The sequence below is a fragment of the Maylandia zebra genome, linkage group LG23, assembly GCF_041146795.1.
Source record: "Maylandia zebra isolate NMK-2024a linkage group LG23, Mzebra_GT3a, whole genome shotgun sequence".
NCBI classification, from domain to species: Eukaryota; Metazoa; Chordata; class Actinopteri; order Cichliformes; family Cichlidae; genus Maylandia; species Maylandia zebra.
In genome coordinates, this window is record NC_135188.1 from 20,046,920 (window position 1) to 20,069,369 (window position 22,450).

Here is a 22,450-nt window from a genome sequence, read left to right on the forward strand (position 1 = left end):
ATGGTGTTAAAACCATGAGTGATAGGTAAGTGGTAGATGTGGCCAAAAATCCTGGTTTTTGCTCCATTCTGACTTTCATGTTAACATAATTAACTCAGTGAAGCTCATGTTTCATTCAGAGACCACAAACTCATTAAAGAGTCAGAGATTAAGATGCTCTTACTGTCATTTACTTTCCATTTTATTTACTTCTCATTTATTGTTTAAAAATATTAAGCGATTAAATTGGGTTATGTGGATAAAATAATGCAAATAAACATCAAACCACAACCATTCAAAATAAAATAAAAAAAACGAATTATGCATTGAAAATGAATGAAGATAAATAAAATAAATACATACAGCTGACAATAAGTTGGTGAAGTAAGTCTAAATGTGTTAAAAAACAAAAACAAATAAAACACAAAACAGATGAGGAGGCTTTAATACAAATCTTTATTTTTCTTTCAAAAAAATAAAATTTCACAGCAAACACTTACAGCTGTTATTCAGCTTGAAGAAACAGCAGGTCATAATGTTATTAATAAAGTTATGTTTAAGGCAAATAATCAAAGCTCCTCCCCTTTCAGCAATGCCTAAATAAGCTATGTTTGCAACAAAGGAAAGTCCCGCCTATAAGGAGCCTAGTTATTATTATTCTAAACAAGAAGCATGAAGGAGGATCTGGGGTTATTTGATTCACTAATATCTAAAAACAAAATAAAGATTTTCTTTTAGCATATAAAAAAACTCTACTACATCACCCACAAGTAATAAACAGCCTGTTACTGGCAAAGACTCAAGGGAAATGTAGTTAGTGTGGTTACTGATGTCTCCTGCTGTTTCATTAAAAATGATTTGTGTTCCATAAAGTGCTATTTGTGGATTTACAAAGTACATTATGTGCAATTCTTTTCAAACTGCACATTTAAATCGGTTAGTTAAACAGCATCCAGGTCAAAGGTCAAATACAAAAGTTGATGCTCAGAAAAAGATTTGTTCTGTTTTAAAGTGGTGCTAAAGTTTGCCTACAAACATATATTCCATTAAAAATTTTCCTATACAAGTATTTATCGATTTAATCCTCCTCTGGACTGGCAGCTTTAACTTTTCAGCGTGACGTCTCCCTCTGCTGGTCAAACTCCACCAACACACTTGGCTTTTTAATAATGTTTAAATCTGCAAAACAACAATAGTCTTTTCAAACACCTGAGCACACACACATTCACAGAGTCATTTGAAATCTTTTTAAGTGAATCAAAGGAAAGAGGAGATTAAACTGTAACACTGACTTCTGATGCCTGAATGTCATCGAGTGTTTCAGCTGCAGGAAAGAAAAGCTCCAAACGCAACAATTTAAGTCTGAGTTAAAGACAACTTCTGTGTTTAGGACACTTCATCTGATTTTGTTTGCCTGTTTTCAGAAACAGAAGCTTTCAAATCTAAAATTAAGAATAAAGCAGGCATGATGTAAATGACGTGGATTCAGCGGTTGGATAAATTCATGGATTCGTAGCAGATTAATCGGCGTGTAACTCCTGAGGAGGATTTTGCATCTCGTACATTCTGGTTGCGGGGTTCGCAGGTTCGAATCCTGAACAGAATAAAAAACAAAATGAGCAGAAAAATTAACAAGACGATGGTTTAACTGCACATCTTTAAACGGAGGCGTGGTGTCAGCTCCAGCAGGAAGTGATGGACTACAAACAGAACAGTAGGACTACAAACCATCAGTGGTGCTTCCTGTACGGCGTTGCCTGGAAATACTCATCAGGAGTGACGGTCTTCACCCCGCCAAAGTAATCCAACACCCACACCTGAAACACAAGGAAGGAGGACCAGCCTGCTGACTTCATGTCACATGATTGGCTGAGAGCAGCACAGGTGTGCACTCAGGACTACAAGTGCTACAGTAATGATAGAGCTAGTATTACAAGGTGTGTGATGCTGGAGTACCTGTAGTATTAGTGGTATTATTATAATTTTTAATAATAGTACTATGGCAGTGTCTTTCTAGTATTATAAATAGCTCAGTTATGCTTTTGTATCAGTAATATTATTACTGTAAATTTTCTGGTATTACTAGTTTCAAGTTTTAATGTCAAGTACAGATAAACCGAGTAGCCACATTTAGCCATAATGAAATTCTTTGGCTCGTGTCCTCAGCTTTACATGAGCATACAGAAGTGCGCAGAAGTGTGAGTTAAATGTGTGTGTTAAATTAAGAAGAAAATAACAGAAAATTTAAGAGAATTGAAGTCAAGTTGATATTTATAGTTTGTGTGACAGTATTTATAGGTTGAATTACTACTGAGTTACTGCTAGTGGCAGGTGGTAGTACTTCTATTATTAGAAGTATTGTGTACTACCTGTATCTGTGTGGTGTTTTAGTGTTAGTAGTATTATCCATCATTATTATACCATCATTATGATAGTGTAGTATTATAATATATACTTATAATATATATTGAGTTGTTTTAAACAAGTAGTATCATGGATTTAAAGTGGATTATTATATCAGTACTGATATTTGTGTCATGTTTTAAAATGACAACAGCATAACAGGAGCATGAGTGTACTGCACGTTCACATTTAACTTGTATTATTATAGTGGAAACATTCAACAGTATTTATAGTATTATTAGAAATATTAGTAGTACTTATACTTATTATATCTCTAACAATGAACATGTAGTAGTACTGTGGGATTGTTTCAAAGCATTCATAGCAGGTCAAGTTCAGTAATTATCTGAACTTGAACTGACTTGAACTATTATGTTTTAGTATTATGTATTATGTTGTAGTATTTAGTATTTATTTATTTATTGTCATTGTCAAGAACAATGAAATTGCGTTTGGGGCTTCCATACAACCCAAAAAAAAGAAGAAAAAAAAAAATACCCCTTAAAACCCAAGTGTACATATTTAACCCAGTGTGACTCCAATGCAATAAGACAATCCTTAGCAATAATGTTCGTAGAAATTCAGACAAAGACCTGAGAAACATGACAAAATACAACAATGCAACCCATTCAATATTATTGTACTGTGAGATATGATATCAGATATGATAGTTATCTATTTAAGAAAGAGGGGGGGGGGGGGGGGGGGGGGGGGGCAGGAGGGGGAAGAGAATAAAGATATGATGCACCAATGCAGACCAGTTCATTGCTATTAAGAAGTTGGATATGGTTATTGTCCGTGAGAGGGGGGCAGAGAGTTCAGGAGCCTCACAGCCTGTGGATACAGGCTGTTGGCCAGTCTGGATGTTCTGGCCTGTATAGACCTGTACCTTCTCCCTGAGGGCAGCAGATGGAAAAGGTGGCGCGCAGGGTGATGTTGGTCCCGCAGGATACTTTGCAGTACTACTGTGGTATTATGTTGTAGTATTTGCAGTAATACTGTGGTATTATGTTGTAGTATTTGCAGTACTACAGTGGTATTATGTTGTAGTATTTGCAGTACTACTGTGGTATTATGTTGTAGTATTTGCAGTACTACAGTGGTATTATGTTGTAGTATTTGCTGTACTACAGTGGTATTATGTTGTAGTATTTGCAGTACTACAGTGGTATTATGTTGTAGTATTTGCTGTACTACAGTGGTATTATGTTGTAGTATTTGCAGTACTACAGTGGTATTATGTTGTAGTATTTGCAGTACTACAGTGGTATTATGTTGTAGTATTTGCAGTACTACAGTGGTATTATGTTGTAGTATTTGCTGTACTACAGTGGTATTATGTTGTACTATTTGCAGTACTACAGTGGTATTATGTTGTAGTATTTACAGTACTACAGTGGTATTATGTTGTAGTATTTGCAGTACTACAGTGGTATTATGTTGTAGTATTTGCTGTACTACAGTGGTATTATGTTGTAGTATTTGCTGTACTACAGTGGTATTATGTTGTAGTATTTGCAGTACTACAGTGGTATTATGTTGTAGTATTTGCTGTACTACAGTGGTATTATGTTGTAGTATTTGCAGTACTACTGTGGTATTATGTTGTAGTATTTGCAGTACTACTGTGGTATTATGTTGTAGTATTTGCAGTACTACTGTGGTATTATGTTGTAGTATTTGCTGTACTACAGTGGTATTATGTTGTAGTATTTGCAGTACTACTGTGGTATTATGTTGTAGTATTTGCTGTACTACAGTGGTATTATGTTGTAGTATTTGCAGTACTACAGTGGTATTATGTTGTAGTATTTGCTGTACTACAGTGGTATTATGTTGTAGTATTTGCAGTACTACAGTGGTATTATGTTGTAGTATTTGCAGTACTACAGTGGTATTATGTTGTAGTATTTGCTGTACTACAGTGGTATTATGTTGTAGTATTTGCAGTACTACAGTGGTATTATGTTGTACTATTTGCAGTACTACAGTGGTATTATGTTGTAGTATTTACAGTACTACAGTGGTATTATGTTGTAGTATTTGCAGTACTACAGTGGTATTATGTTGTAGTATTTGCTGTACTACAGTGGTATTATGTTGTAGTATTTGCTGTACTACAGTGGTATTATGTTGTAGTATTTGCAGTACTACTGTGGTATTATGTTGTAGTATTTGCAGTACTACTGTGGTATTATGTTGTAGTATTTGCAGTACTACTGTGGTATTATGTTGTAGTATTTGCTGTACTACAGTGGTATTATGTTGTAGTATTTGCAGTACTACTGTGGTATTATGTTGTAGTATTTGCTGTACTACTGTGGTATTATGTTGTAGTATTTGCAGTACTACTGTGGTATTATGTTGTAGTATTTGCAGTACTACTGTGGTATTATGTTGTAGTATTTGCAGTACTACTGTGGTATTATGTTGTAGTATTTGCAGTACTACTGTGGTATTATGTTGTAGTATTTGCTGTACTACTGTGGTATTATGTTGTAGTATTTGCAGTACTACTGTGGTATTATGTTGTAGTATTTGCAGTACTACTGTGGTATTATGTTGTAGTATTTGCAGTACTACTGTGGTATTATGTTGTAGTATTTGCAGTACTACTGTGGTATTATGTTGTAGTATTTGCTGTACTACAGTGGTATTATGTTGTACTATTTGCAGTACTACTGTGGTATTAGGTTGTAGTATTTGCTGTACTACAGTGGTATTATGTTGTAGTATTTGCCGTACTACTGTGGTATTATGTTGTAGTATTTGCTGTACTACAGTGGTATTATGTTGTACTATTTGCAGTACTACTGTGGTATTAGGTTGTAGTATTTGCTGTACTACAGTGGTATTATGTTGTAGTATTTGCTGTACTACAGTGGTATTATGTTGTAGTATTTGCCGTACTACTGTGGTATTATGTTGTAGTATTTGCCGTACTACTGTGGTATTAGGTTGTAGTATTTGCAGTAGTACTGTGGTATTATGTTGTAGTATTTGCCGTACTACTGTGGTATTAGGTTGTAGTATTTGCAGTAGTACCTGTGTGATGTTGAACTTGGCGAAGAACCAGTTGTGGTCGCTCGGCCACTCGATCATCTCGGGGTGACGAGTGAACAGCGCTTTCTTTGCAAACTCCGCCTCTGTCCCGTTCACCTGAACCACAGCAGGAGGAGGTGATCATGTGACGGGTCCGAACTGATCATGTGTGAAACACAGGTGTGTGTACATACCTCCTGTACAGATCCAGACAGGATGATGTGAGCACAGAGCGGACTCTGAGGGTCAAAGCTCTGCTGCCTGCAGTAATCAGTCTGAGCCAGAGACATGGACAGAGACGCCACAGGGCTCACCTGCATCAATACACACAGCACAGGTAACACACGCATACACACATCTTATAGCATTATTAAAACGTATACTTTTAATTAATTAGTTGTGTCCAATTCTTATTTAATGCTATATTTTTCTTAAAATTAAAATATTTATTTATTTATTTGTTTATCTTTTTTTAATTTAGGCATTTCATCCTCCATATACAGACAAATAATATCTAAATATGAGAATCATTAATCATTTTATATGTCTGGGACAAAAATCTGCAATTTGAACCATTAAAACCTGCTTGAATATGTCCCAAAAAATCATTGGACATCCTCTTCCTTCCCTGAAGGACCTGTACAGCACTCGCTGTCTCAAGAGGGCACGCAGCATCCTACGGGACGGTACACGCCCAGGACACCGGGTGTTTAAGCTGCTGCCGTCTGGCAGGAGGTTCAGGCTGCTGAGGTCCCGAACAAATAGACTCAAGGACAGCTTTTACAACAGGGCAATAGCCCTGATCAATGCAAATAGCTGACCTGACTGGCTACCTGGACTTTTTTTGGGGGGGGGAGGTAACAACAGTAACAATAATAATATTTATATTTATAAGAAGGTGCAATAACAATTAATGTGCATTAATAACAGTGTGCAATACAAATACACTTATTCTTCTTTTTTATTACTAAGTTATTATACTATGTTGTGTTGTTTGTGTTGTGTTGTGATGTTTCGTATCGGGTCGTGTTGTGTTATATGTAGTGTATGTAGTATGTATGTGTAGGACAGTTTTCCAATTTCATTGTACTATTGTACTATGTATGACTGTGCAATGACAATAAAGAGTTATCTTATCTTATCTTATCTTGAAGAAGTGAGAAAGAAACTGAGGTCATTAAAACTGGAGGTACTAAAAATAAATATTTAATCCTGAGAAAATGACTTTTTAGCTCAAACAAACTTTATAACCTTCTGCAAGACAATAAAAAGCTGCTGCTCTGTTTAATTTTGATAACTTCCTGTAATAAAGCAAACTTTAACAAAGCTGAACTTCATTTAAACCTGTTTTCTGTGTCGTTTCAGCAGATTTCAAGCACTCGTTTCTTCTTCTGTGGTCTCAACTTCTGCTTTGACATGTGACTGACAACTGCTGAGTCACTGTCAGGAAAATATGCTGAGTCATGCTGCACTTACATCACAGTTTATGTAAAATGCAGTTTTATAAACTCAACTATTCATGATTTTATATCTCAGCATAACTTCACATTATTTCACATAACTTCAAATAACCTTTAAAATGAAAGTCTGAATATTAAAATGTTAAAAAAAAAAAATTACCTTAAATGCACAAAATAATGTTAATGATACATTTCTTCCCCATGGGAAAGAAAAATCATCATTAACATTATTTTGTGAACTAAAAATTTCAATTAAAAAAAACTATATATTTTAGTAAAATAGAAAAGATAAAGAAGATACAAAAAACCCCAAAACAAATTAAAGAACATTAAATCAGGCTATTTATACCTTTTTATTTCATTTTTTAAAAATCAATAAAATTCTAAATATTTTTATCTATTTTTTATCTTTCCGTTTTTGTAAATGCATTTTAGACCTTGGCAGTTTTGCTCTTCTATATGTCAGGAGTATTAAAATAAATATTCTTGATGTGTTTGCAATAATTCTGCAGTAGCATTTTAAAAACAGTGCTAATCACTACAAACATTTACATAAGCGTGTTGTTAGTAAATATTGTGTTTACCAAGTTCCACACTTTTGTTTTGTATAGAATAAGTTACTGACAGCTGATGGCTTTTTAAAGCAGAAGATCACTAAAGTCAAATGTTATTTAATTTTACGCTTTATCGCTCCAGAACCTGTAACATTGAACTTTAATGGCTTTCACGGTAAAATCAAAGGTTTTCTTAATGGAGTTCTGAACGAGAAGCAGTGCCTTTTACAGCAACACAGCGCAGATACAGAGAGTGTCGAGTACACTAAATTCTAGTTTGTAAACTGACTTCTGAACAGGAAGGCTCAGTTCCTGTTTTAACACTGATATCCTGGGTCAGGCTCACCTCCAGGTCCTGCACGGAGATCTCCATGCGGGTCAGGTACATGTAAGGCACCCCGGAGCCCGAGCCCCTTGGCCCGTCGCTCACCGAGAAGACATTAGAGAACGGCTGGCCCACCACCGGTTTGTGGGTGGAGATGGTGGCCATGGAGGCCCAGTCCACCTGGTGCGCAACGAAGCGCGCGACCCGGGCCACCTGGTCATGAGGCGGGATGTGGAACCGGGACGCACCGGACAGGGAAAGGGAGGCCAAGGAGAGGCCGAGGAGGAAGACACGCACAGCCCGCCACAGAGATCTCATCTTTGGCTCGAGTGTATGGTGGAGAGTCGGTGAAGACCGAGAGAGGCGATATAAACAATACCGAATATCCGGTCTGAAATTTCATAATAAAAGCATTGCTGGGCTACAACCGAAAATCCGCAACCAAAAGCTGGAGTGTCCAAGTGACTTTTCAGAAATAATGGAAATATTAGGAATAAATTACAAACAAATGTAAAAAAAAAAAAAAAAAAAACTGCCATAAATGATAAATTCAGTTGCATATATACATATTTTTTTAAATAAAGGCTGTAATAAATACATTCCGACATTTATATACAATTTCAAATCCCCCAAAGAGCTGCACCAATAGTAAACCATTTACTCATGTTGAAGGTTTTCAAAGCAACGTTTATTATTGCTTAAAAATGAACACAGAACTTTGACACTTTGGGCATCAGTTTCAGGAGAAAAGTTGTACTGGCTGTTTGAACATTAAATCCATGGTAGTGTCAAAATAAAATGACCAAAGTAGAGATACAAAAAATAAAAGCTCAAACACAGAAAAAGGGTTCTCAAAATTAAAGCCTTCCCAATAATAAAGACTTGAAAAACTTTCAGAGTAAAATAGCTGAACTTTTATTTTCTTTTTAGGAAAAAAACCCTCTAAATACCAAAACTGTTACTAACAAACTGTATGGAGGATCACTTGGCCTCCATTGCTATGTGACCTTCAACCTCACAAACTTCACATAGGTTCTCCTCGATGGTGAATCTCCCATGACAATTGTCGCTTTCGCAGAGACAAGACACTTCCTGTTTTTGCAGTGAATCGATCTGGACGTTGGCAGAGTAGTCCCAGGTGAGCTCAGTGCCAGCCACTACGGCCCTACAGCAAGAAAACAAAGAGGACAATTATTAAAATGACCACTAATAATAACCCACATTAACGTCCTCTCAGTTCTCTTCCTCACCTGCTGGTGAAGAAGGCAACGACGGGGAAGGCGGGGTCGTGGGAGTCGATGAAGACATTCTGGATGAAAAGGTTCGGCTGGCAGCTGTGCTGTGGGCGGGGTTAGAGATCACATGATATCAATAATAATAATAACAATAATAATAATAATAATAATAATAAACAAGAAGAAGATTTCTTCTTCATTAGCATAAAAAATATATAAACTATGAACTAAAAGGGGGAAAATTCCACAATTTAAACTAAGCAGTTAATATTTTGAAAATAACTACAAACTATAAAGGAAATGTCCAAAAATGCTTTGGAGAAAAATGTACAAGCAAAAACAAAAGACACATTTTTTTAATTCTTTAGAAAGTTTTAAAGATGCAAAAAAATCTTGTGAACAAGATTAACACAATGAAAAGTATAAAGAAAATATTAGAAACACACACACACAATCACACACATATATATAACATTTTGAAATTACTAATGAAATTAAAAAAATGTTTTGTTTAAAAGTTTTAAATTGTCTAAAGAAATCTTGTGAAACCGTTTATAAAATACAGTTATAAAACGTCAGATATGTCAAACTTAACTCATTCTTCTTGCTTCCTCCACTTCTGTACCATTGATTCATTAATGTTGAATTCTCTGGCAGCTGCTCTATTCCCATGTTGTTGCAGTATATTAATGACTAACCTCGTATTGTGGATGGATTATCTCAGTTGTTCTCCTGACTGAAGTTTGTTCTGTTTACAGCATCCTGCCATGCGATTGCATTTGTCTCTAACCATCGGGAACCCTCATGTTAACTTTCATCAAGTGAAAAAAAGTTAGCATTCATCCTCCAGGTTCACTGTGTTTATGTTATGCTAACATAGCTGTGTCCCTAGTGATCATGTAGCACATCATTACATACTAGCTAGTCCAACTTCAGCATCATGTTCCTGATCAGCTGGACTCACGTTGATGAAGCGGCTCACGTTTCCCTCCTTGCTTGCGTCCACAAAACAAACTTCGTCCACCTTCGCTGCTCTCTTTAAGCTCATGCTCGCCTTTGTACCATTCACACCAGCGCTCTCCGACATTGATGCCACCTTCTCGTCTTGCTCTTGATCACCTGACACACAGTAGCCAATTGTTTACCAGCTGTGTTAATGTATCATTTGTGTGTTTTGTGTGAGTCATTACTGACCTGATGAAGGAGACGTCGGCTGCAGACCTCCAACCAGCACCGCCTGAATCTGACAGAAGAAAATAGAAGCCTTTTACTTTGAACTAAAGATCACGAAGGCACAAAAATACATTTTAATCAAATAATTAGAGGAAATATTCAAAGGAATGCAGGACACACAAATGATTTAAAATAAACAATAATTCTTTTAAAAATCAGGTCACAAAATATTCAAAGGAAAAAATAAAAATATGTAAATTGAAAACCTGTAATGTCCATACAAATACAAATGAAAAATATTTACAATATAATAAAATGTGTATAGAAATATTGGAATTAGAATATGTAAAAAATTATTCTGAAAATAAAAAAAACTTTACAGTAAAGTAAACGAGCCTAACAAACCTCTTCTTGGTCTGTGGTGCTGGAGCCGCTGTCGGAGGGTCTCTGAATCACAGGGACATGCAAAAGAGGTGAGGTAGGCGGAGACATAGGCGGGGGCGTTTCCAACACATTGCGTCGGCCCTCCAGCACAGGTGGGGCCAGCCACTCCGTGACGACCTCCACCTCATCGTCAGACGGCAGGTCGGACCTCGTCAACTTTGGCGGCGGTGGTTCGGTGGGATTCAGGACCCTCTGCAGCACCACACCTGGACACAGATGAGAGGACGAGTTTACAGACCGTGGCTTGGACGGAGCCACTGAACGCTGAGCCACACTCACCTGCGTAAATGCACACAAAGGTCCCACGGTCCAGGTCGTCACGGCAACGCACCCCCCAGCCACGGTTCTCAGTCTGGAAGACCTGGAGTCGGACTCTGATGCCTCTCTGGACGAGACGGTTCTGGCAGAGAGATTGGTCACAGCCACACCACGGGCCACACTCAAAGAGCCTGAAGATTGATCACCATGGTAACACTTTGTCAGCAAATCAGTGAATCAGTTAATGATCAATACTTCCACTGGGAAACCTAAAGCTCCTGCTTTAGCTCCTTTTGAAAAACCTCTACTTGTTCACCTCACCCTGATGGGTTGGCCTGTAACAGCCTGTGATGGCGATAGTGGCGCTCTCCAGAAGTCAAGGCCATGCAGGCGCAGCGCTTTGCATCACTGCAGCCATCTGTGCAGTCACAGCAGGCCTTGAACAGCTTTGGGCCGCGGCTCAGGAAGCAGCCATGTGGCCAGCGGTCCTTCCTGTAGCGGAATTCAGCAGGCCGGGAGCCACCGTCCCCGACGCACAGCTCCACCGGTATTGGCTCCGCCCCTCGGCTCAGGTCCTGTTCAGGCTGCCGAAGGCCCCCTGGTGAAGGAGGGTCCAACCGCACGGAGGGGTTAAAGGTGAAGAAATCAACCTGCAGGAGGAAAACTGACCCACTTTAAAGACCTGAAGGAGGAATATACAGAGAGACACTGAACACAGCAAAAAAAATCATCTATTGACCTGCAGGATGTCATAGCTCTCTGTAGCCTCCAGAAAAAGCATTACGTTGTCATGGTTACGGAGGCTCAGCCCACATGGTGCCTTGTAGATGACGTCCCAGTTTCCTACGTCTTCCTGCTCCTGGTCCCCGTGGTCCCAAAGCACGCCCTCTTTGGCGGGTGAAATCAGTGGCATGGCGGTCAGCCTCTTGAAGCCGCAGAGCAACGGGATCTTCAGCGGGTTCTGGCCCCAGAATAGCGGCGTGGACTGAGTCATGCTCGGCAAACAGGGCAGGCAGGACTGTAAAGCGAAAAACAGCTCACGTTATCAGGATTTTAAATATTCAAATATTCAGGAATTTTAAAAAAAGCCTTTGGCTACGAACTGTAAATGATCACTGTTAAATTAAATGCCCCCAGTCTGGTATAGGGACTGACTATGACAGTTTCTTCTTTTTTTTAAAAAAAGTCATGAATTAGATACTGGACATTATCAAGTTGCTTTAACCTCCTAGGACCTGCCGTCCACATATGTGGACGTCACATTTTGGGTTATTTAGACCAAAATACTAAATTTTGCTCAACAATGGCCTGATATCCACTTACGAGGACATTATACTGCTACTGTTCTATCGAAATTTTAAGCAAATATCCTCATATGTGGCTCTCATTTTTCTTAGAAACAAAAACCAGGTAAAAAAAAAATCTGGTAATTCTTTGTTTTTACATTCATTAGGTCCCAATATGCCCAGATATCAAAGAGAAATTAAAAGTTTATTAATTAAAAGAAATTAAGAGTTTGGGTCTTAGGAGGTTAATGCTTCTTCTCAGGATAAAAGCCCCAAGTTACTTACAGGAACGTATAAGGATGCTCTGAAGTTCTGAAGTATATCAGATTTCTAAATTAAAAAAACTATTTGATAGATTTCAGATAATTACAAGGATCAGGTTTTCAACATATTCAAGATTCTGGGTAAAAACTAAAAGGGATCAACGTGTTTTCAGGCTGTTAGATTATCAAGATTCAGAATAAAAGCACCATATAAATGAAAGAAACTTTTTGAGATCAAATTAGGCAAAATAAATTCTCGGGCTGATTCTGAATGACATCAATGTGTGTTTACCTTGGAGCAGGTGTGGAGGTGGTACTGCAGCTGGACAGGCACGAGGGGAGGCAGCAGCTCCTCTCTGCCAGCAGGAGACGCTGTTGGACTGGATAACCCATTAAAAGGAGGCAAGAAGGATGAAGAGGAGGAGCAAGAGGATGAAGGGCTGTGTTGGAGGATGTCAGCTGGCAGCAGCTCTTCTGGGGAGGAATAAACACTCAGCAATAGTCGGACTCAAACACAACAGCGAAGCCTTGAGATTTACCGGGGTTTACCTGAGCCAATGACCACCTGAACCACCGAGCTGTCCTGGTCCTGGAGGGAGGCCAAGGAGGAGGAGCAGTCCAGATGCTCTAGCAGCTTGAAGGCCTGGACATACTCTGAGAGAAGACAGAGAGTAAAGATCAGGATAGGAAGATTGCCAGAGTCCCGCTCGCTCGCATCAGACATGGATCAGAACCTTTATCTGTGGTTCCACTCCTCTTCAGAACTGCCTTCAGGTGCTCCAGGTACTTGAAAACCACATCGAAGACCTGATCCACATCCTCATTGTTCCAGAATGCCTTGGCCTTCTCTGGAAAAAATAAATCGGGACAAATGATCGTATCAGAAGCATAAAAAATGTGTAAATAAATAATCTGGACCCCCAACTACTGAACCTGGACCAGATTAACTGATAAAATAACCAATAAATGTCTCTGTATGCACATTTAACCTAACTCTCAGCACGTAAAAACAGGGAAAATGTGATATTTCATCTAAACCTCATCAGAGCAGTTATCCATTACAAAAAAGAAAAGACAAGAAAACAAACCCCATAACCTGGACCCCTTAAATCTGGCCTAGACCCCACAGACTGTATAAACCTACTAACAAAGGGGGGGAAATTATAGTTTTAACTCCCCCCCCCATACAAAGGTGTCTAGATTAAATCCAGATAACCCGGGTTTGTTGGATGTGGACTAGGACAGTGTAAACAGACTCTTGCTGATTTGAAACTAGCTTTCAGCCGTTGTATTGTACCTAAACCACACTCTCGCATTTCCTTGTGTGTGTCTAACAGGAAAGCTCTGAGGCTAATGTAGCATTAGCCCGGTTAAACCTGGGTTAGCTGTCTGTGCAGTGCTCTGCACCTCTGAACCCCCGTTATCCGCTTCGGTTCCGTTTGTACTTCAGTTCTTACCGACATATTCCGGATCTAGCGGCTCCCCCGTTTCCATTGCACATTAGCCTGCTAGCACTAAGCTAACAATAAATAAGCTCGCGAGCTCACCGCTAACTTCTAGGTAACAGGTGACCGCGGGTGCAGACGGACCTGCAGTTTGACTACCAAATAAGTCAAAAGCAGCAGTTCAAATTAAACCCGAACACCAGCCAGCTCCATGTGAACCCAGTAGGTTTATTCATTCATGTAAGCGGCTAGTCCGGTCGTTGCTTTTTGCTAACGACTGTGACTAACAGCAGACAATACATTGAACCTTCTGTTAACACTTCTTAAAGCATTGCAAGAGGTATTTATAGTTCAACAAGACCACACAACCCTGGCATCACGCAGTATAAACACTCCTGTCTTAACCGTTTAAAGTTTTTGAGCTTACGTGCCCCCTATCGGCCACCGTACTAAGACTTCAGGGTTTCAGCTCCCTGTTTTCTCTGGCAGGAATTTCGAAAGCCCTTATGTAGACGTTATTTAAGTTTAAGTAACAGCAGACAGAAGGTCACTCACATATAAACACACAGAGCACATGAATATGTGACTATAACAGCCATTATTAGCATGTTAGCAGTGGTCCTTGTATACTTACAAAAGTACATGATTTCAGTCACTAAATACTCAGAGTGGTAAAACTAGTTACATTTGCACTGCCGCAAAAGACTCTCATATACCTGCAAAGCAGCAACAGAAGCTCCATTTTGCAATTACAATCTACACATAGATCCTACCCATGAACCTGACAATAATCCATGCACAAAATACTAAAACATGCTGTACATCTGCTGTGTAGATCACACCTGCACTGGGACAAAATGTAAACTGAGCTGTTGTATTATTTAAATAAAACAGCTCCTGAAAAGCCCACAAAAATGAAATTTTTCGCTTGTTCCAGCTTCCTGACAACCAAACTGCAAGTGCCAGATGTAGCAGGTAAAGAAAAGTTGTAAATCCACTAGCTTGAACTGATTTTGTTCACACGTTTCTTTTATTTCAGAGTCCCATGCAACCCCAACCCATTGATTCTGGGAAACACACACACACACACACACACACACACACACACACACACACACACACACACACACACACACACACACACACAAAACATACAAAACAAAGGGGAAGTGACACAATTGAGTCACGTGAAAGCACCATGGGTGGACCAGAGGTCAGTCCTCTTTCATATATTTTGTATTTTTCCAGTCTTTGCTGACTGTGCACAAGGCTTTATCTGTTGCCTTTGTAACACTTTATTACATCCTTGAACATTAAGTTAAAGATGGTCACCCTCATTTAGCAGTTCAAACAATATGTTTAAAACCTGCTTTTTCAGCTTTAGGAATATTGGTAACAGGGTGGCCCCAGTAATAACATATCTTATAAAGTACCTTTCATTCTCGAGGAGAACCGATCTAATTGTTTGATGGTGTATTATTTGTTTTTATTGCATACATTAAAAAAAATCAAACAAGCTGTTTATTTATTTAAAAAAATCAAGCCCAAATTGTTCTCCAAATGTAGAATGACATAGAAATTAAATATTAAACATATATAAACACTCATGCTGTTATCAGAGACAGACAGCCCTGAATATAACCTGTTAGAATTCAGGAACAGCAGATTTGCAGATGGGAAAATACTTTAAAGCGTTATTTTGGATAAAAAAAAAATCAACAAACCCTTGAGCTATTTCCATCAGATTCGACTGATAAGTTATTTTAGACAATGCCTGTCATTAACAGCCCAGATAAGTGCCAGGAGGTATTTGTAAATGGTTTGTCCTAGGCGTTTTTAAACTTCTGTGTTGGTTCTTCTGATAAAGTCATGATGTAATAGTTCAATAAATCAAATTTTAGGTTTTTACGGTGTTAGTGATCAGACTACACATGTATTTACCGGGCTTTTGCCTGTTTTCAGACTGCCTGCAAGTCCTAATTCAGGGCAGCAGATACGTAGAGCGGTTTTTATGTATTGACCTCCACCGGCCTCCGTACTGAGCAAGCAGTTATAAAATGTCAATATAAACAAATCCCAAATCGTCCAAAAGGACATTTTTATAAAACCCGTCAGTTTTATTTGAGGTGTCAGGATAAACGCAGGCTAATTGGAGCTGTTTTAAAATAAATATTTGATTTATTTATTTATTTTATATCTGCCGCTGCTGTCCCACACTTCCTGTTCAGTTTTGTAACGATGTGATAACAACTTATGCAAGTTCAGCGTGAGAATCAATTGGAGCAAAGAGCGCAGAGGTGAGCAGCTTCAGTCTTTACTGATCCACTTTAACACAACATCATGTTTAATGCGTTCAGCCTGATTAAAAATAATCCGTGTCTGAGGGTGATGACTCGACAGGTAAGGACAGGTGTATAAAGCTTCATCTGGAAGCTGAGTGTAACGCATTGATGTCAGCTCACACTGAGCAATCACTGGAGGGAGATTAATGGGAAAGAAAATTTTTTTTAAACAGTTTTTATCCTGAAATGTTCGAGTCTTTGTAAATGTCCAGAAAATTATTTATTAATCGTTTATTTAAGAAATCTTTAAATGTAAATTTGAATGAAGGATTGATCAACTAACCACAGCAGCTGTTTTTTTTAACAGAAGTAAATAATCTATTTATTAGTTTACTGTTTAATTATTAGATTTTGTTTAACATTTGGGAATTTTGCTTGTTATTATTAGTATTACTGAATTTCTTTTGGCTTGTTTTTGTTGTACATGTTGAGTTCATGTTGTTTCGTTTACTGTTGTTTTCTGTTGTCCATAAGATATCTGTACACTGACTGTAAACTCTCCTCACATTAAGGTCACAGGTCATCTCCCCTGAGCCAAGATGTCTGCGATGCGGCGGTCAGTGAGCGAAGCATTCTGGGCGATGTGTGCAGCAGACTCCATGTCTATGCCGGTCCACTGGTACTATGACATCAACGACATCAGGAGGGACTTCGGTGGCTGGATATCAGGCTTCAACTCGCCTCCTGAGCGTCACCCGTCCAGTATCCTCACCCTCTCCAACACAGGTAAGAAGTCATTGGAGAGGTGCTTTTGACCTGCATTGTTTGTAATGACCAGCAGGGGGAGACTCCTGCAAGAAGTCTAACTCTATACGTCTATGAAAAAAATTGCTGAGTTTACAGTCTGAGTGTTGGTTTAAATGTAGAAGTTAAATAAAAGAATATCCTAAAAAGATGTTACATTTATAAATAAAAATGGGTTGCCAGTGAAAATGAATTTAAGGCAGATTTTTTTATTATGCTATTTTCCAATTAGCATGTTTATATTATATAACATAATCTTTATTACACTTAAGTTAATCTAAAAATATGTAGTATAGTAAAAGAAATGTAAAAATATTTTTGGTACATTTTTTACCCAGCAACTGGTCCATGTGTTTCTTATCTGTCGATGTGTATCTGCCAATATGAATCCGATGTAGTTCATTTTATCAACAAAATCAACAAAACTGTTTTTTTTAAATATCCTGCTGCATTTGTTTTAAAAAACAAAACACTAAAGCTATTCTGTTATATGCACTACAGCCAAAACATTTCATAGTTCAGCAATACTGATCAATCTAATTTACTTAAACCTACACCATCCTCCCTATTCTCGTATTCTAAACAGTACGTAGCAGAAATATTAAACAACCTAACTAATAGGGTTCCAAACTCCTAGCAAAACTAATAGGAAACCACCCCCCACCCTCTGCCTAATGATGCTTAATCAGCGTAATCTGCTTTAATTCAATGCACGTGTAAAACAAATGCATAGAAATAAATTATTTTTCTACAATATTTAAATAGATTCAACAACTTTCTTCAACAGAAAGATGTGCAGACTGCACAGATGGTATCTTCCCAAAGGAAAAGGTACTATAGCTTAGCAGGGGTAAATTAGAGTTAATAGTTACTATATACAATAGTGGATTTCTATACATTTTACGTCAGATGAAAACTTTAATTGTAAGATTCAGATAATTATTTATTAAAAGCTAGACATGAGAATAAGAAAGAAAAGTATTTCTTTGTGCCCCCCTTTACCTGTTAATGCCCTACTTGGCCCCCTGGCAAAACTTTGCTAGACCCGCCCCTGCACAGTTACCAGCTGTCAGCTACGTAAAAAAGGATGCTGGTGTAGAAAGTAAATTCTAACAACAGCTTATCAAGCTTAAATGTGCTGCTGTTGTTTATCCACTGGTTTCCTCTTTCTGGTGCAAAGTGGGCGAACAAACAAACTGGAGAAACAGGACTTGCGACAGAAAAACCGATCAGCTGATCATTGATCAGTTTCATGATTGAAGTAGCAACAGGAGAGGGAGGGAGAGAAGAAGAGGCAGTCGCTCCATATATCGGTTGTTAAGCTTATCGTGGGAATGCTTTACAAACATTCAGAGATGAACTTACACACTTGCTTTACTCCTCTGGGATAACTTTCTCAGAGATAAAATACCGATTTGGTAACGAGGCTCCAAATGCTCAGCCAGACCACCGACAGGTCTCACATGCCACAGCCACTCTATCACGTGACGCACACTGCTCCGACGTGCTAAAGTTATGAGCTGAGTTACGCCATGTCGCAAGTTTTGTGAAGTGCTTTTGTGATAATTAATGGATCGGATTACATTTTTTATTTCTCTCCGATATCCGATCCAGTAATTTAGGTCAGTATCAGACCGATACATAATATGGGATCGGTCCATCTCTAGTTTAAACTAAAAAAGCAGAAACCTCCCTCCTACTGATGCTGGCAAAGCATCACTCAGTGTGGGAAAAATACTTTTAAAAGAACTCTGAACCTGAAGATGAGAACTGCTCATCCAAATGAACTCAGATTTGGCACTCAACTCAAATCCCTAGAAATACACCTCCCAAATATGAAGAAGATCGGATGAACCGGTGTTGAGACAGACAAACAGAAGAGGACCAAGGACACAGCCTTGAGGAGCTCCATCCTGATTAATCCTGCTGTTTTTAACCTCTCTGTCATTTTGCAGCTGGCAGTGGTCGCACCAACTGGTCTTCTGGTGCGAAGCGAGCCAATGTGGTCGGCAGCGTCATTCTCCATGATAAGCTGGAGTTGTGGAACTCCTCAAGTGGATCGATCCACTATCACCGAGGTACTGCCGCCCTATACTACAGTTCACTGTTTTTCCTTCGTTTTGTTGTTTGTTTCTATTTTTGTTGTGTCCATGTTCTTTCTCTGTGGTCTTCAAGGTCTTCAGGCAGGTGACAACACGCTGAACATCCTCTGCTCCCTTCGAGTGGCTCGGACACTTGTCTCCAGAGGTTTTGTGGACGTCTCTCAGCCGGATGCTCGAGCTGCTGTTCTGTCAGACTACGTCCACTTCCTGACCACACCCGGTTCACACAAGGACACCTACGCTGAATCCTTCCACCGCTCATTCTTTGCTGACTGGCAGGAGAGCAAACCGACCTCGCCACATGAAGTAGGACAGAAGCAGTTGACCCCTATGCTGTAACATGCCACATCTGGAGTGTTTCACCAATTTACTTGCTGTTTTCCAGGTTCTGAAGTTTGCAGAGGAACGCTCCGGGATGAAAACGAGCTCTCCGTTCCCTGACTGCCAGCTAGATGCCATTGGCTGCCTTCCCATGATCCTTCCTTTCATCCTTCTGTCTGCCTCAGCCAATGAGGAGCGAGCCGTAAGCGAACACAAATCAACAACATAAGAAACAGTCTCAGATAGCAACATGTGACCTTTAACCTACTCTGTCCTCAGGTTTCAGCAGCGGTGGAGTTCGTAAAGCTCACCCATCCTCACCCCAACGTGCCCGAGTACGTGACGATCTACAGCCGGGCACTGCACGCGGTACTGGGCGGGGCCAGTGTCCGTGAGCAGGCTGAGCAAGCTCTGAGGAGACTGGATGCCTGGGACGCCTGCCAGAGCTTCAGTCGCAAGGCGGCCAAGTGAGATTTTGTAAACATATCTAACACTTCCTTTAGATGTTTCAGAATAAGAGTTGAGTCTAACCACTCGGTACTTTCTTTTGGCCCCTGGAAAACTTTTACTTTGAAGCATCTGAGCAGCATTTGATTTTTGACAATTTCTTATTAAAATATTTATTAGAATTTTAGGTTGGCTGCCAGAGACCGCTTCCTGTATGCATTTAGAAGTAAAAGTCTTTCAGAATAAACAGGGATTTGAGCTCTTTGAGACCCGGAACAGCTTTAAAGGAGTACTTTAACATTTTTCCTGTATTTCAGGATTTGCTAAAATGTTGAGAATTAAGTAATGCTTCCTGTGCAGGCGTTCACATTAAAAGCCTACAACAAGTGTATTCTTTATGACACTCATAATCACACTTCCTGCAGTTCATTCACAACAAAAGTCTACAGTAAAAAGCCCTTTTTTATTAGCTGTCCAACACTTTCTGCAGACTTCCTTTAGACTAAATGCTTGGTTAGGAAGCAGCGTCTGTGTGTAAAAGGTTATCCGTAATGTTTTTTAGGTTTTCTGTGTCCTCTGAGGAGAGACTGAAGGTCCATCAGAGCGCTGTGAACTACCTTGGTATGGCCTGCTACAACAAAGGTCAGAATCCGACCAATAACCTTTCTTTTACCTCACTGGCTGGTAAAACTTAAGATCATTGTTTTTAGATGCTTGTCTTTCCTGCTTGTGTTGCACAAACAGGTGCTCTGTCCAGCCTGTTCTACCTGGCCCACGAGTTTCATGATGACCCCAAAGGAGGAATCCTGGCAAACACCAACTGTGGAGGTAAAATTTAAACATGCTGGTTTGCACTCAGGCTCCTGTTGGTTAAATCTTTGCCCAGGTGTGGCTTATGCGGTCAAGCAGAAGCCACACAACAAGTGTTTGGTTTTTTTTATGTATTTCTGTTTTTATATTACTGTGAAACACTTTGTGTTTTTATCCTGTGATGAGTGCTATATAAAAAAAATGAATAGAATATTAATATTAATTAAATTATTCAGAGTCTTTATGTAGGTATGAAACAGCAATGTATTGCAACTTATAAGAGGATCAAAAACTCCACTGCTTCCTGTTTGCAAACTTGATGAGTCCACATTCAAACTTTTGTTTTTAGCGAATTAAAGTCTATAAATATACAAATCTAAATAAAAAACTGAAAAGTAATTAGTGCAGTATGTGGTTTCTGTGAGTCTTTATACTATTATTATTATTATTATTATTATTATTATTATTATTTCTCTTTCATTAATATAAAAGCAGTGTCCATACAAGCTGTTAACAAAAGTCTATCCTTCCATCACACTCGGTGTCAGTCAGACTAACTCAGTAGAAACCTCCTGCTGATAGCTGAGCGATGGGCTAATTTTGACTTTTAATAATTTCATTTTTTAATTTCATGGTCTGCTTGATGACTTGCATGTATGACATCAGTGCTGTGTTTGTTCTTATTTTCGTTTTGTTTGGTTCTGACTTCAGGTGAGAACTGTAACCGTGGAGCGGCGCTCGGGGCCTTGCTGGGGGCCGGAGGCGCCCACACAGGAAATTGCATCCTACAGGAGTGGAAGGATGACCTAAGAGATGCTCAGGAATTTATCCCTGACATCCTGAAGGACATTGTTTAAGAAGATCATTGACCCCTGGAGGAAAGAAGAGGAACAGAAATCGCACAGCACTGTAACTTTAAAAACTCCACCGCTTCCTGTTTACAAACTTGATGACTCCACATTCAAACTTTTTATTTTTAAAGAATAAACTCTTTATCACATGTGTTTTATTTTTATGGGAAAAAAAGAGCAAACTTGAACTTGAAATGTAGCAATGAACTGTTTACGTTACATATTTATTATTTGCCTTGCCATCATTTCACCTGCAGCCTTTAAATGATCAAATCAAAAAATATGTGCTTTTGCTCACATGGAAAAAATAAACTAAATGATTCAATGAGTGTGATTTTTGATTTAATAAAAGAATGTAATATATGTACTGGCTTGTATAATAACTCTATGGACCTTTTTAAAATTTTATCCTCAGTAAGAAAAGTAAGTAAATATAACTGATAGTTAACAGTTTTATTAATTAATATCAGGCTTAGATATGGGTTTATGCTTTAAATCAAATGTAAAAATAATATCGATGTAAGATGTTCATAGTGGAGATATTTGGTAAAATCAAGCATCAGCCTCCAGGCAGACATGCACTGAATGTCCAATTTTACAGCAAAGATAAACACGTTACAAAAATATTTCTTTATCCGGTTGTTCAGTGATGACGTGACGAATCCTACTTCCAGGTCTAAAGTAGTCTGCGTTTAAATATGGCTTTTGTGTTGTTAACATGTTTAATGTTTTGTATTTTCTTCTATTTGATCTCAAAAAGCTCCTAAAACAGTCAGTGATCCCTGTTGACCTCCCTCGGCTTTTATTACCACTAATCATTTATTTAAGCTCAGTTTTTAAAACCTTAGGATGTAACTACAGCCCAGCCCATGAATGACTAACCTCGTATTGAGGATGGATTATCTCAGTTGTTCTCCTGGCTGAAGTTTGGTCCTTTTACAGCATCCTGCCATGCGATTACATTTG

The 22,450-nt window shown here is 38.8% G+C and overlaps 3 protein-coding genes across 6 annotated transcripts; 1 reads left to right on the forward strand and 2 right to left on the reverse strand.

The window, feature by feature from the left end:
• Window positions 1–416: 416 nt before the first annotated feature.
• On the reverse strand, window positions 417–8,141 carry creg1 (cellular repressor of E1A-stimulated genes 1). The gene is made up of 5 exons (XM_014408775.4): window positions 7,785–8,141; window positions 5,619–5,738; window positions 5,428–5,541; window positions 1,708–1,796; window positions 417–1,573 (listed from the first exon to the last, which is right to left on the reverse strand). Exons 1-4 carry the CDS (start codon window positions 8,079–8,081, stop codon window positions 1,710–1,712), a joined length of 618 nt encoding a protein of 205 aa, XP_014264261.1. The 5' UTR covers window positions 8,082–8,141; the 3' UTR covers window positions 417–1,573; window positions 1,708–1,709.
• Window positions 8,142–8,429: 288 nt separating this feature from the next.
• Window positions 8,430–14,288, reverse strand: setdb2 (SET domain bifurcated histone lysine methyltransferase 2). Of its 3 annotated transcripts, none has more exons than XM_023152862.2 (12): window positions 13,880–14,288; window positions 13,157–13,270; window positions 12,972–13,076; window positions 12,715–12,893; window positions 11,613–11,891; window positions 11,195–11,523; window positions 10,895–11,064; window positions 10,577–10,821; window positions 10,193–10,241; window positions 9,963–10,117; window positions 9,014–9,102; window positions 8,430–8,928 (listed from the first exon to the last, which is right to left on the reverse strand). In XM_023152862.2, the coding sequence occupies exons 1-12, from the start codon at window positions 13,914–13,916 to the stop codon at window positions 8,745–8,747; spliced, it is 1,935 nt and encodes a 644-aa protein (XP_023008630.2). In that variant the 5' UTR covers window positions 13,917–14,288; the 3' UTR covers window positions 8,430–8,744. The 3 variants fall into 3 exon arrangements, with proteins under 3 accessions (XP_023008630.2, XP_004565689.2, XP_004565690.2); XM_004565632.3 differs by having other exon boundaries at window positions 12,715–12,896; XM_004565633.5 differs by lacking the exon at window positions 13,880–14,288 and adding an exon at window positions 13,720–13,829 and having other exon boundaries at window positions 12,715–12,896.
• A 1,631-nt stretch (window positions 14,289–15,919) lies between these two features.
• On the forward strand, window positions 15,920–21,848 carry LOC101478629 (uncharacterized). Of its 2 annotated transcripts, none has more exons than XM_004565666.5 (9): window positions 15,920–16,164; window positions 16,722–16,935; window positions 18,909–19,031; window positions 19,129–19,361; window positions 19,441–19,578; window positions 19,656–19,843; window positions 20,386–20,465; window positions 20,568–20,651; window positions 21,345–21,848. In XM_004565666.5, exons 2-9 carry the CDS (start codon window positions 16,749–16,751, stop codon window positions 21,488–21,490), a joined length of 1,179 nt encoding a protein of 392 aa, XP_004565723.1. In that variant the 5' UTR covers window positions 15,920–16,164; window positions 16,722–16,748; the 3' UTR covers window positions 21,491–21,848. The 2 variants fall into 2 exon arrangements, with proteins under 2 accessions (XP_004565723.1, XP_012778556.1); XM_012923102.3 differs by lacking the exon at window positions 15,920–16,164 and adding an exon at window positions 16,173–16,267.
• The last annotated feature ends 602 nt before the right edge of the window (window positions 21,849–22,450 follow it).